This window comes from Amia ocellicauda, chromosome 15 (genome assembly GCF_036373705.1).
Source record: "Amia ocellicauda isolate fAmiCal2 chromosome 15, fAmiCal2.hap1, whole genome shotgun sequence".
Lineage (NCBI taxonomy): Eukaryota > Metazoa > Chordata > Actinopteri > Amiiformes > Amiidae > Amia > Amia ocellicauda.
In genome coordinates this window covers 10,790,887-10,804,674 of record NC_089864.1, presented here as the reverse complement: position 1 = coordinate 10,804,674, position 13,788 = coordinate 10,790,887, and the positions used below count along the sequence as shown (strand labels likewise).

The 13,788-nt window shown below is 41.3% G+C and overlaps 1 protein-coding gene across 5 annotated transcripts in view; it reads left to right on the top strand.

Annotated features, from left to right (window-relative positions):
* The window catches only part of LOC136771484 (prickle-like protein 1), a 43,418-nt gene that overhangs the window by 27,473 nt on the left and 2,157 nt on the right, over positions 1–13,788 (top strand). For all 5 annotated transcript variants that reach the window (XM_066723820.1, XM_066723819.1, XM_066723821.1 and 2 more), the window contains exons 2-7: positions 6,837–7,019; positions 9,854–9,967; positions 10,698–10,835; positions 12,046–12,249; positions 12,568–12,754; positions 12,856–13,725. In XM_066723820.1, coding sequence (XP_066579917.1) covers positions 6,849–7,019; positions 9,854–9,967; positions 10,698–10,835; positions 12,046–12,249; positions 12,568–12,754; positions 12,856–13,725 — 1,684 coding nt within the window. In that variant the 5' untranslated portion in view covers positions 6,837–6,848. The remainder of the gene's footprint in view (positions 1–6,836; positions 7,020–9,853; positions 9,968–10,697; positions 10,836–12,045; positions 12,250–12,567; positions 12,755–12,855; positions 13,726–13,788) is intronic.

Sequence of the window (13,788 nt, the reverse complement as noted above, 5' to 3'; positions counted from 1 at the left end):
TTGGGTGTAAATTTAGTTCCCTTATCTCAAGGAGTTGTTCAGATCAATAACCGTGTTCTTCGATTTAATTCAGCTTGGTATCTAGAGCAGCCGAGACTAGGTTTAAAAGTGAGTTAATCTGAATGAATGTCTTTTTAATCATTTGAAATAAAAGCTGCTATTGGAGAGAGAGCTGATGCATGATCAGTGTTGTCAGCTGTCCATGGCCACATGAATCAGATCTATGGAGGTGGTCTTTGTAGGACTGGACTGATCTCTAGAGGTAGTCCCGGCAGTGATTTGGACTTGAATTCATACTTTTAATGAAGGATTCTTTTTGGCACTCAATTGTGTCCCTTAAAGCTCTGCCAAAAACAATCCCTTGCTCTTCATTTCAGGATTACCATATGCAACTAACATCAGTCAATACTGAAGCTATTTGTAGGGGGACAGCGCTATTCACAATGTATAAACTCGAGTGCTGGTGTAAAGACAATTGGTAGTATTAATATAAAATATTATTACTGTTGTAATATTTGAATTTTGTTATAAATCTTTAAAAGTTTCTCCTTCCATTCCGGAATTCCTCAGGGAGCTCTGAGCACTTTGTTCGTTGAACTTTTAAACTAAACCTCTTAGTAAGTGTTTTTATTCCAGACATGTCAAGCTTTTTACTCCTGAAAGTTGCTTATAGACAAGAATGCATAATCAAAAGCTCTATTTACTGCTCATTTATGACGATTTTAAGTTTAAAAGACCTTTATGACATCTAAAAATATCCAGTTAGACAATCTCCTCATTTTTCATTTTGCCAATTCCTTATAGATCTGCGTATAGAGCATTTATAGCACAAGGTTTTATTAATTTATTTGCCCATGCAGACCAATGTAAAAATAATTATCTCCCCCCACTCCCCCCTTCTCCAGATTTTGTCAGCATATGGGCTGCATTACACATGGAATTTGTTTACACAGCTCTGATGTTGTGACTTTTTAAATGCCTACTTCAAAAGTGTTTTCTCTCAAAGCTTGTTTAAATGAGGCCTGTGCGTTTTTCAACAAAGGAACACGTTGTTTAAGTGCCAACAGGTGACAAGGTGAAACCTGAGTGGCTGTATATGTTGGAATAAAATTCTGCCGGGGCTGTTTTCTATGTTTGGTGTGGTTCGAGCAGAGAAATGCAGTGGGAGGAAGAAATGCTGGTCAGAAAATGAAGCATTTGCCTGAAAAACCTTTTTATAAAAAGATGTTGACCTCTTTGAGATTGCAATATCCATTTGCTCACTACAGCTATAGATTTATACTTTTAATTATAATGCCTGTGCCAACAAAAATCTTTCAGAGCATTTGAAAGAGCAGAATATTTTTAGTATGCTTCCTCCTATTATTCATCTTGGGACGGATACAGCTATGAAACTAATTGCTGAAAGAATGATAAATCTGTGGCATATTGGGAAATGTCGCTGTTGTCCCATTTTATTTGTCTCCATGTGTGCGTCATTCTTGCCACGTGAAACCCATTTGTTTTGTTCTTGAAAAGTCATGGGACCACTCTATTGTAAGGCTTGGCTCATTTATCTAATGCTTATAAGGCCAGATAATGTGCTGGAAGCAGAAATCAAGAAACCAGAAAGCATTGCTTACTTCCCTTCTTCCCACACAGTACTTCTGTGCTGGTTCTGTGATTGCAGCTGTCATTCCAAGGACCATTTTGATTCCAAAAACAGGCATCAAAGTAAACACTCCACTCAACTAGAACAATGGCTTCAAAGCCACGGGGTAACGATGCACATTATTGTATGTTTATTTTTTGTTGGCCATTAAAATGATCGAATATTCACAGAAACTTTAGGTTACCTTATCTATCCCCCAGGGTCACGTTTCCGCACTTGCCTACTGTAGCGCGGCTAGTTTTTCCTGAAATCCATCCCTGCAAGGGTGAAATTGCCAGTTCAATGGTTCAGGCTTAATTGTGTTGTAATTTCTGCATCTCTGCTAAAGGTGGACACACTATTAATTTAATTAGGTGCTGACCATATCTCTGACCTCTGCTGTGGTGTTATCTAATTTTTAAATTATAAACAAAAGCTGGTGTTTTTTATTTTTTTTATTTTTCCTCCATGTACAAATACCACTTAATCTCTCCCTAGGTTTTATGTTATTATTAATATTATAATTATTTACCTTTAACCACATTTCTCTCCCAAAGGTTTTATCAAACACATGTCCATATCATGTAGAATAGGAACTAATGAAAAGTAAATGCCAGATCTAAACATTCACACATGCATTCAAATGGGCTGTAACACCAGCTAAGCTTTTATAGTAGATGGTAAATCAGTGATGCGGTTTCTCTCCTTGTGACACAATATCAAATGATTGCTTATAGATTCAGCCCTGTTAATAGGAATAGCATCTGATTTGGCCACAGGTTCTAGTTGCAGCTATTGAAGATTTCCTGGTCAATCCCGAGAGAGAATCTCCTCCTGTATCTATTCTGATGAAAGTAGCAGAGAGAGCAGTGAATGCCTGTTTGTCAATACTATTATTTGCAAAGTGTTGTAAGGCTCTGACTTGACATATTATCATGCAGTTGTTAAGGTATGTTTCCATTGTGTGAAATGCAATTACCATATGACTCACTGGGGCAGCATACAATATAATCACCTGATTACCTGTCATTCCCAGCACCCCTGGCTGTAGCCTCCCAGCGCATAGAGGCTGGATTTGTGTGATATGCATCTTGTATTCCCCAAAGCCATGTTAACAAGCACTTTTACAAAAGAGAGGTTGTTAAACAATTTGCCCCACAGGGGTCTGCTGAACAACAGGGGGTGGTGTGGGTGTGGGGGGTGTTTTCAGGAACAGTCCGTGACCTCTTGTACTTGCTCATTGGTGACTTTACAGGATTTGAAGCTCAACGGACGTGAAAATAACCGAGGGGACATATTTAGGTTTTATTAGCAGGATTTCCCTAATCTTGCTCTAATCTCCAAAGGAGTTGATTGACTGAGCTAGTTTAGGAAATGATGTTAACGGCACAGTAGATTTAGCTGAGACAATTGGCAGAAATTCCTGGTTCGAGGAGGAAATTGAAGTGAGTAGTAAACCCATGTTTCCTTTCTTTCAGTTTCTTATCTTTAGGTTTAATTGGTAGGATTAATTCAGCGATTTATTTAAACTCTTTGCAAAAAAACACATTCCTCTGAGTAGTATTTTTTTCTCTATACATCAGGGGTGTGACTACTGTATTTTGGGTCCTAAGCCATTTAAAATGTTACATACTGAAACAACACTGACAATATGAAAACTGTAAAGAAGAGAATGTCAGTAGCTGGAGTTTTAAAATATCTTAAAACACTTCTCTAATTTTGTGAATTAATAATCATAAGCCAAAACACTGGTTAATTAGTTTTCTGTCATTTAATATATATTGCACATTCAGGCAGGGGTCACGTGTCTAAATGTAAATGAACGTAGGCTAAAAGGACTTGAGATATTTCAGATGAAACATTGTTAAGGAAACTGCTTGAACTGTTACACATTGATTTGCAAGTCAATTGATCCCAATAAAGGCTTTTTTCAATACAGTAGGATTTGATCTCAGGATCAAACGGAGAAGAAGGAGAGAGATAAGAGCCCCATTTCTCCAGGTTAAATGACTTAAGCATCTTGCCTTTTGAAGTTCTACCTATCAGCATAAGAAGTCTTATAGGGAAGATAAGACATTGAAACACTGAGAGACACTTAAAGAAGATGCTCTGAAAGGCTACTGTATGTAATGATGGAGTACTTAACAAAGCTATAAAAATACATCACTCTTAAAAGCCTTTTATTTCACAGAACTTACCTCAGGACACTGTAATTGCTTGTATGATAACATGCGGCAAAGGCAATGTGGGGCTATTGTCAGTGACAAAAAAGGCTCCATTAAACCACACACACTGGCTTCAACACGGCTGACCCTTCAAAGGATCACATGTATTAGATTATATTCTCAATAAATTATTGCCAGACAACAGATTGTAGTTTACACACATTGGGGGTGTTGCTCCTCAAAGCCAGCAGGTTGGTGGGTTTTCTCAGCTGTTTGGGTTGAGAAATGGACACAACTGGGAACGCATCTCTCTTCACCAGGCCTGCCATCGATCATGCAGTTTGCCCTCTGAGCAGAACGGGAGGGCCCTGTGCTCTGCGCGAACGGGCATTACTGGGTCAGAGTGATCAGGTTCCAGGTGATCTTAAAGAATTCAAAATTCAAGGATAGACCGAGGGATTGTGAATGTATAGCAACAGGGTAACCTTCTTGTGGGAAAGCCTTCTTGATTTTAAAGACATACAATGGTCTATATTGGCTTAACTGATCATGTGATTAATCAAAGCAAAGACCTTATGAAACGTTGTTAGACGTTGTCTGTTTTATTTCTCTGCTGCTGGAGAAATGTAGTTTGCTGAATCTAGAATTGCAAATCTCTTCAGCCTTGTGATGTCCATTAGAGTACAGGACCTGACAGGACAGTCCTCTTGCGTTATCATTTGTGTAGTTTGCAGCCCACTGTGTTAGTTCAGAACCAAATGAATTGGATTTCATGGCACAATGGCCACAGACCATAAGGTCTGTAGTTGAAATGTTTATTTTTTCTGTAATGTGCTGAAATGCATTCTGTGCAGCTTGCTTTTATGTCAAAATAGTTTCAGACTCGTATTTGTTGTTCCTGTGTTTTGATTTCAAAAGTTCTCTCTATACAGAAAGGAATCAGGAGGTTTTTTTGGTTTGGTTTTGGAACTATATGCGTTAGCGGATATTAGGTTGTAGTTGAGTTTGACTTGCAATTAATCAGCAGGTTTTTGTTTTTCTTTCAGGTTTATAAAGTTGTTCATGACTATCTGAAATTGTGTGCAGTGAACATACAGTTAGGTCCATAAATATTTGGACAGTGACACAATTGTCATCATTTTGGCTCTGTACGTCACCACAAACGCCCCCAGAACAAGCAGGAACTAAAGACAGCTGCAGTGCAGGCCTGGCAGAGCATCACCAGGGAAGAAACCCAGCATCTGCTGATGTCTATGGGTTCCAGACTTCAGGCAGTCATTGACTGCAAAGGATTTGCAACCATGAATTAAATTGTGAGTTTCAATACTTGATTATGTTAGTTTGTCCAAATACTTTCGAGACCCTAAAACTGGGGGACCATGTATAAAAATGGGTGTAATTCCTACACTGTTCACCCAATTTGGATGTAACTACCCTCACATTAAAGATGAAAGTCTACACTTAAAGCACATCTTGGTTGTTTCCTTTCAAATCCATTGTGGTGGTGTACAGAGACAATGATGACAATTGTGTCACTGTCCAAATATTTAGGGATCTAACTATATGTTTAATCAAGGAACGTATTTGATGGCTTACATGAAAGACTTCTATTTTTGTTATTCATATACAGCAGGTTGCAATCTAGATCAGTTATGTAATATCTTTTTTTTTTTTTTTCTACTGAGGCCCATATTCATGAAATGTTTACATCTTTAATAACTTTCCCATCCCTTTCTGTAAGGATGAAAAACAAACATCCAGTGATGCAAAAAGTAAAAATGAAGCACTTAATTATGTTAAATTAGCATTAATTAACAATATATTTGCATTTTATTCCTCATTAGGAATAGTGGATGATATCTAGATGAACATGGTCCAGAGATGGGCTATTTATCTGGTCACTACAGCGTTCCACACTAATTAGTACCTAATGCAAATCCAGCTGCATTACTTTCTCTGTTTGGTGGCATGCTCAAACACTCCAGTCTCGGACATTATTTATGGCTCATAAAACCCTGTGCCTTCTAGTATGTGCTTTGAGATATTTCATGCATTTGGAATGCTGATTTGAATTGATGTGTTCTTGCAGTTAGACTTTCAACGTTAATTAAACTATGCTCGTCATTTGTAAGCACTCTACAAAGCAGGAATCCTGGGACTGTATTATCATACAGATGTCATTCTGAGTTTTTTTTAAATTTCGCTCTAAGGGTATCTAACTCCTTCATATTCCTTTTTATTGCGGACTACACATGAACCAGCATGGAATTTCTCATTGTTTAATGAGTTGCATAACTTTAACAGCTCTGAACATTGCAGCGTTTCATCGGGATTATGTCCCTTCTTAGTTAACAATTAAGGGCTTAAATGTATCAGTTTCATGATTAATCCTCTACATATAAAGATACTGACACACAAGGCCTTAGTCTGCTTCCCTCGAGTATTCCTCCCCTACCCCTCACTCATGACAACACAGATTAATTGGATATTGGATAGGGTAAATAGAATCACGATAGTCTTTAATGTTTAGACAATTGTTGTTCAGGGATGGACCTCTTTTTATCTCTGTGTACTTAGAGATATTTCAGGATTTAACCTGAGCCCCAGACACGCTGGGTAAGAGCAGCATTTGTGTTTCTGGTGATGCACTGCGAGACTGGCAGTGAAACAGTAAAATTGCAGCAATCATTTCAGCTTTTTTTGTGGTGTCTTTTTATAGGCAAATTATCTCCATAAGAACAAGGTTGCCTAGGAACCTGAGGCATATCTCACTTGGACAATTTAAAGTGCTATTGAAGATCAGGTAGTGTTAGATATTCCAGCTCTCTCCTTAGTCATCAAGAGGAAACAACGTTTGTTTTTATATAAATCTTTTAAAATATAATAATTTTACACTACAGGAATTGTTTCCTGAACAATGCACGTGCAATGCATTTAAATAGGGTAAGGGAAAAAAAAAACACTGCATTGTCGGACTTCTGTTTTGGTGCTTTTTTTTTTTTTTTCCTAATCGTGGCTTTTCCTTCTCCCCCTGTGAACAGAATCTCTCCTTCATGAATCTTGACAACTCCTCCAGTTATCAGCAAGGACCTGTGTTGCTAGAGATGGATCAGCAAGTAAGCAAACTCACCTTTGGCTTCCAGCGCAGTTCCACCTCGGATGACGATTCGGGCTGCGCTTTGGAAGAATACGCCTGGGTTCCTCCCGGCCTTAGGCCAGAGCAAGTAAGAAAATTTGTTTATTTTGTATTCTCTGTCTGTCCGTCTATCAGCTGAAGACAAAAGTGCTGAGAAATGTGATCTTGTGACCTAATATCAGTGAAGACACTAGATATGACATTGCACCATGTAGACATACACATCTCAGTGTTTTTGCATGACTGCTTCAGGTCTCTTGCTGTGATGTTTGCACTCTTGATTTGCTGCACTTTGTAGAAGCAATCTTGTCATAAACATGGTAACAATAGATATTAGCAGGTGGCATTCATCATCTGCAGAACAGCTGTGCAAAGCCTAGCAATAAGGATCAATGTGTAGCTCATTAATTCAGTAACTGAAGTGGAGCCCATGGAAAAGACTGCATGGGCTCAGAAGAGGAAGTAACAGAACAGCTTTAAAGTTATCAGGGTGACAGGGTGTTGACATCTCCCCTCCAAAAAAAATATATGCGAAAAAGAATCTTTACTAAACCGAATTGCACACCTTAAGGACTTGTTCAGGATCGAGTCTAATAGTCGCAGCTGAAGGTCAGCCTCTTAACCTTTAGTCGAGGAAGGCAACACAGTAGCATACCAGGCTGTTTGGTTTGAACAGCAGTTTGGAATTGGAGATTTTGTGAGTTGTTGGAACCAGTCGCTAATGCTGTTAATATAAGAGCAGGTAGATCTTGCCTTTAGTAATAAACATGTACAGCTGCTGGAGAGAAGTGGGATTTATTAGGTGTTGGGTAGAGGACACCAAAAGTAATAAGACTGACTTTTATTGCAACTCCTTTGCAATAGATCTGTCATCAGACTTTGAAATTGTTAGGGTCTTGTTTTAACATCCTGTGTGGAGGCTCTTAGGATTTAAATACAAAAACTAAATTCATTGGATTTCCAAAGCCAAAGTGATTTGAGGCAGAGTCATTTGTAGAAGCTAATGCTCTCGTTTCAAATCCCACATGACTCTGCGCCGGAGCAAGAGCACGCCTTTTCTTTTGAACTATTTACTTCCCATCCCAAAAGAGAGCTTGGCTATGAAGACAATATAGCTAATGTTTTCTTCAGGTTTGCATCAAGGCTAATGACTATGTTCTTCGTTTGGGGAAGCTGATACCGGTGTCTAGTCTTTTTTAAATAATATTAAAACAATCTTATGGGTTCATGAACACTTTCCTGTAGTGGGAAGTAATCTGTTTTCTTACTTTTATTTATTTTGTATTTTTTGGAATGCGAATAATCGGAGATGTATTTTGTCACAAATCATGCATCCTTGACTTCTTTATTGATGACCTCTAATTTAGTTTATCTGACTGGACTTTACACCTTATTCAAGAATTGCTTCACAGCAGCTTCCAGAAATTGCTTCCTCAAACTGGGCGAGTGCAGTCATCCATGTTGTGTGCCTGTAAGAAGCGTAGAGAAATCTGTTTCTCTTCGGGGACGGAAATCTAAAAATACAGCAAGTAACGAGTATTTCTTGCAAGCTAGGAATTTTTCTGAGACACCTTTTGAATTCAGTGTAACTGCCAGGTACTGCTGCTAAGGGAAATTCTGAAATTATACAACCCATTATTGTGCATTATACAGGCTTCACTGATGCTCTGTGGTGACTGATGTTGGTTTAAATGTGTCTGTGTTTACAGCAGTGTGTGTTTGTTTGTGTGTGTGTGTGTTGGTGTTTTGGGGGATTGGGTTGGCCGTTATTCACGAGGACCCAAGGTGTTAAAAAAGGTTAAAGAAACGCAATGCAGTGAGAACGATACTTAAAGCATTCAGCTACAAAATTAAAATGCTCATCTGAAGACAAATGCCAAAATGTATTTTGACAAACGCTTTATAGAAAACAACTTGACTTGGTTCCTCATATACATATAAAGGGTCTGCTGGGTAAACCCATCTAAAGAGATCTGACTCCATTTTTTTAATGTTTAAATAAGTTTACTAATTTTCCAGAGTGTCCACCAACTGGAAAGCCATTCAGCAACAGGATGTGTTTTTCGTTAATGACCAGCTCTCATTGTAGTCTGCAAATAATTATGCAAGGCATTGCCTTTGTGGATTAGGGTCTGCCCCTGGCAAACAGGGTTTGTAACACAATAAATTATTTGGCCTTTTTACAGTCTACAAACAGAATGAACTTGTGACTGGAGGAGATGTGGCACTTTCCCAAAGCGGGGAGTGGGGGGTATAAGACATCCAATTTCTCTTTAAGAGCCACACATGGAAGCAATGAAGACTGATGTGAGCGATGGGCTAGATCAACAGGAGATCACTAAAACCAAACACACACTTTTTGTCTCTCCAATGTGTAAAATGCATGGAGAAAATTTAATTTGTTTATAGCGGCTATCCCCTGGATTGCCCCTCACATTATGTGTGGTAATTGCAGTGCAAAACATTGCATTTTAGTGACCTTGTTGTCCCATTCGAGAGGGGAAGGTGGAGCTGATAGCAGCATAAATGTGCATAATTTATGATACCCCCCCACACTACCCCCAATTGTCAGTTTAAATTGCATTCCTCAAGATGACTTCAACAGCTGGGTGCTAGTTACACTGGAGACAATCTAATGCCACGGACTCTCCTTATCTGGTCTCTCTAATGGCTAAAGCTCGTAAACTCTGTCCTGGGCCTCTCTGGTTAATGTGGCCTTGCAGCAGTTAAACAGCAGTCTCCTGGTCCAAACGACAACAGCATGCTACTTGCCAGGGGTGACTCTTTATAGGGCTGCTCATAATGGAAGCAGCATGGTATTGGGAAAGAATCCACAGACGAGCTAGGGCAGTTAAGTTTTTCTCAATGTGCAAGTCAAGCCCTGCTTTTATTGAGCCTGTTGGGTTTGTTTCTCTACCCTAGGTACAGCTGTACTTCTCCTGTCTACCTGAGGATAAAGTCCCGTACGTGAACAGCCCTGGAGAGAAGTTCAGAATCAAGCAGCTCTTGTACCAGCTGCCCCCTCATGACAACGAGGTAAGACCAAAACCAGACGAGACCGAAATGGGCACGCAAAACCCCCCAGCTCTTTTTGAACAGATACGTAAAAGGGTGCATCTAAGGGTTTTAATTTTAATTTGCGGCTTGCCACAGATACCTATTTTATATAATGTATAATGTGTTCTTTCTAAAAGCAGTGGCATTCGCATTTAGAAGCCAGAAATTAGCATGCATTGATGTGCCCACTGTGTTCTTTCAAGAGGTCACTCTGGGAAATGCGCTGTGCTGTCAGAGAGAGGTTGCATCTCGAACCCAAAGTGGGTGTCAGTACAATAAAACGATTGGCAAATGTGTCCGTTTTTTATGCTGCCAGCCCCTGCTTACCATGTGCCTGCAAATTCCTCGCATGTCTGTGGTCTACAAGGCAAGATCTGTTTGAGGCCATTCTTCTAAAGAGAAAAAAGTTTGTTCAGTTGTTTTGTTGTGCTTTGTTTAGTTTTAGAATATTTGCTAAATGTGGTTTTATGGCGCCGCAATCCGAGATGCATTTTTCAGGATTGCGTTGATTTTGAGTTTAAACATCGAATTGTGTTGCGTAAACATCAGCCATCCTGTTTGAAATACTTAAAAATCCATTTGTATTCAACACTGTATGGGTTTTCCAGATTTACGCAGATCTCGTGTGTAGGTGTCCGTTTGCTAATGTTGTGTTTGTAATGGTCAATGATGGTTTTGTTCATTCACTTTCATGCACCTTCACTTTCAGATTAGATACTGCCAGTCCCTGAGTGAGGAGGAGAAGAAAGAGCTGCAGATGTTTAGCATGCAGCGCAAGAAGGAAGCGCTGGGACGAGGCACCATCAAGCTGCTTCCCAGAGCCCTGATGCACACCATCTGTGAGCAGGTACGGTCCGCTTTGTGCAGCCTATAGCATGTGTGAACTTTTTTGGAGTTGTTTTCTTGCAGTTGCATTAACTGATAGGACAAAGTTTAATGCCGGAGTCTTCATATCAGAAAATAGCTGCTGGAAACCAGGTGAGGCGAGGTGTCTTTAATTTGTATTCTGTAGTTTCACATTATGCTGTGGAAAGGTCTCGCAGTGACACCGGAAACCTTTCCTGCTGTCCTTTATAGGAAGCTGTGCTGTGAACATAAAGGAAGCCTGCACACAAAGCATTTAATCAAACTGTTTAAAGTATAACAGGAATGCACATGTCAAATTGTATGTGCTAGAAACCATTCTACAAGTTCATTTCAGTAAGTACAATTATTTTAGTGTAAGGTGCCTCACAGCGCTGACACCGGTCAGAAGTTGCCCTGGGAAAGCCATTAAAGCCTGTCAAAACACATCCCAGCCTTTACCCCTCATATGGCCTTCATTTGCTGATAAACTCCAGACTAAGCTGTTATTTTCCTTTTCTGCTTCACAGTCTTTCTTTCGCTTCTCAAGATATGAACCGTTTCAGCAGAGTAACAGTGAGAGCATTTGTGTGTCTTCATGGCATGTTTGAAAAGAAACCATTACCACAGGGGAAGCGTGGGGCTTGTGGTTATAATTCCTCCAGTCAACAGATGTCAGATATCACTGCAGGTCCACACAGATGGAGCAGAATGAAAGGAGAATGCCATAGTTTTCATTTCTGAATTCCTTGCCGAAACCAGGGGCCATATGACACCCTGCTTTTACAGAACTGAAGCCACAAGTCTATAACAGAGAACAGCTGTGTGCTGTCACACACTGAAGCTGTGCTGGATATATACTGGTCGCACATACCGCTCCGCTCATGTTCAAATCATTAATAGATGTTTACATTTTTGAGGAGATGTAAATAGTTTTACTTCGTTCCATACCGGAGTGTTTAAATTGTTTAATAATGTAGGAACACAAGTGTGTGTCGCTATTACTGGTGAATGACAACAAAGATTTCTCATTGCTATCGGGTATCTGTTGTTGAAACCCTTCAAATAACACAAAAGGACTTTGTCAGCCTGTATTGATTAAAAACTTTTAATACTTTTTTGCGTTCAGATTCAAGCTAATTATATATATTCATTGATTATATAGTTTGATCACCATACTGATCTATGCCTCTTCTGTTTTTGTGTTGTAACAGTGTGGAGAGAACATCAACGGTGGGGAGATGGCAGTCTTTGCCTCGCGTGCAGGTCCCGGCCTGTGTTGGCACCCAGCCTGCTTCGTCTGTTCCACCTGCAATGAGCTGCTGGTCGACCTCATCTACTTCTACCAGGACGGAAAGATCCACTGCGGCCGGCACCACGCCGAGCTCCTCAAACCCCGCTGCTCTGCCTGCGACGAGGTGAGGCAACACTGCCGCCAATTGTAAAATTATATTCTCTTTGTTCTTCTTCTCCAACATCTTGTGACTTGTAATGATTGAAATTCAATATATGTAAATGGGGATGATTGCTACACTCTCTGTGGGCAGTTGTCTCCCTGAACAAGAGCAGTAAAGATTTTAGCTTGAATGTTTGTCAGGTTTCCAACTAAACTATTCTGATCTTAAGAGTTTAATTGTGGGTGTACGATGCATCAGTGCTCTCCAAGAGCTCTCTAAGTACCTAGCCTTGAAATCTGGATTAGAAAAGACAGTGACGGGTTTCCTCTGGGCTTGCAGATCATCTTCGCGGACGAGTGCACCGAGGCCGAAGGGCGGCACTGGCACATGAAGCACTTCGCCTGCTTCGAGTGCGAGACGGTCCTGGGCGGCCAGAGGTACATCATGAAAGACGGGCGTCCGTATTGCTGCGGCTGCTTCGAGTCTCTCTATGCGGAGTATTGTGAGGCCTGTGGAGAGCACATCGGTGAGTCCCTTTGCTTTCGGTGTAACGCTCAGTTTGAAAGCTCATGTCTTTGGTTGAGAACAAGGCAGCTGAACGTTTCTCCTCCTCTCTCCCTTCCTCAGGTGTCGATCACGCCCAGATGACTTACGACGGCCTACACTGGCACGCCACAGAGACTTGCTTCTCCTGCGCTCAGTGCAAGACATCCTTATTGGGCTGCCCCTTCCTGCCTAAACAAGGACGGATTTACTGCTCCAAAGCCTGTAGTCTGGGTGAAGATATCCACGCCTCAGACTCCTCCGATTCTGCCTTCCAGTCCGCACGGTCCAGGGAGTCCAGACGCAGCGTGCGGATGGGGAAGAGCAGCAGATCCGCCGACCAGTGCCGCCAGTCGCTGCTGTTCTCACCCGCCATCAACTACAAGTTCCCCGGCTTCTCGGGCAACGCCGACGACACCTTGTCCCGCAAACTGGAAGACCTCAGCCTGTCTCCGCAGGACGCCAGCTTTGCAGACGAGCACTTCTGGAAGAACCGAGAGGAGCAGGAGGCGCCGGAGGACCACGAGGAATGGGCCGAACACGAGGACTACATGACGCAGCTGCTGCTCAAGTTCGGGGACCGCGGCCTCTTTCAGCAGCCGGAGGACACGAGAGCGGCCGAGCTGTGGATGTCCGACGGCGGTGACGTCAAACTTAAATCGGAATCGAAAGCTGGTGGACACGCTCAAAGCCTAGCCAGCAAGAAGTACCAGACAGACATGTACTGGGCTCAGTCGCAGGACGGCCTGGGGGACTCTGCCTACGGTAGCCACCCGGGCCCAGCTAGCAGCAGAAAGATCCAAGAGCTGGAGATGGATCATGGAGCCACTAGTTACAAGCATGATCAGAAGCAGTGGTACGATGGCTCTCTGGAGTGCATCACTGACGAACTGAAACCGCCCGAGCAGAGCGTCAGGGACTCGATGGATTCTTTAGCATTGTCTAATATTACTGGTAAGTTGGACATGTTTTTACAGACATTTGTGGCTATTAAACTTACCGATTTACAAGTTGTGA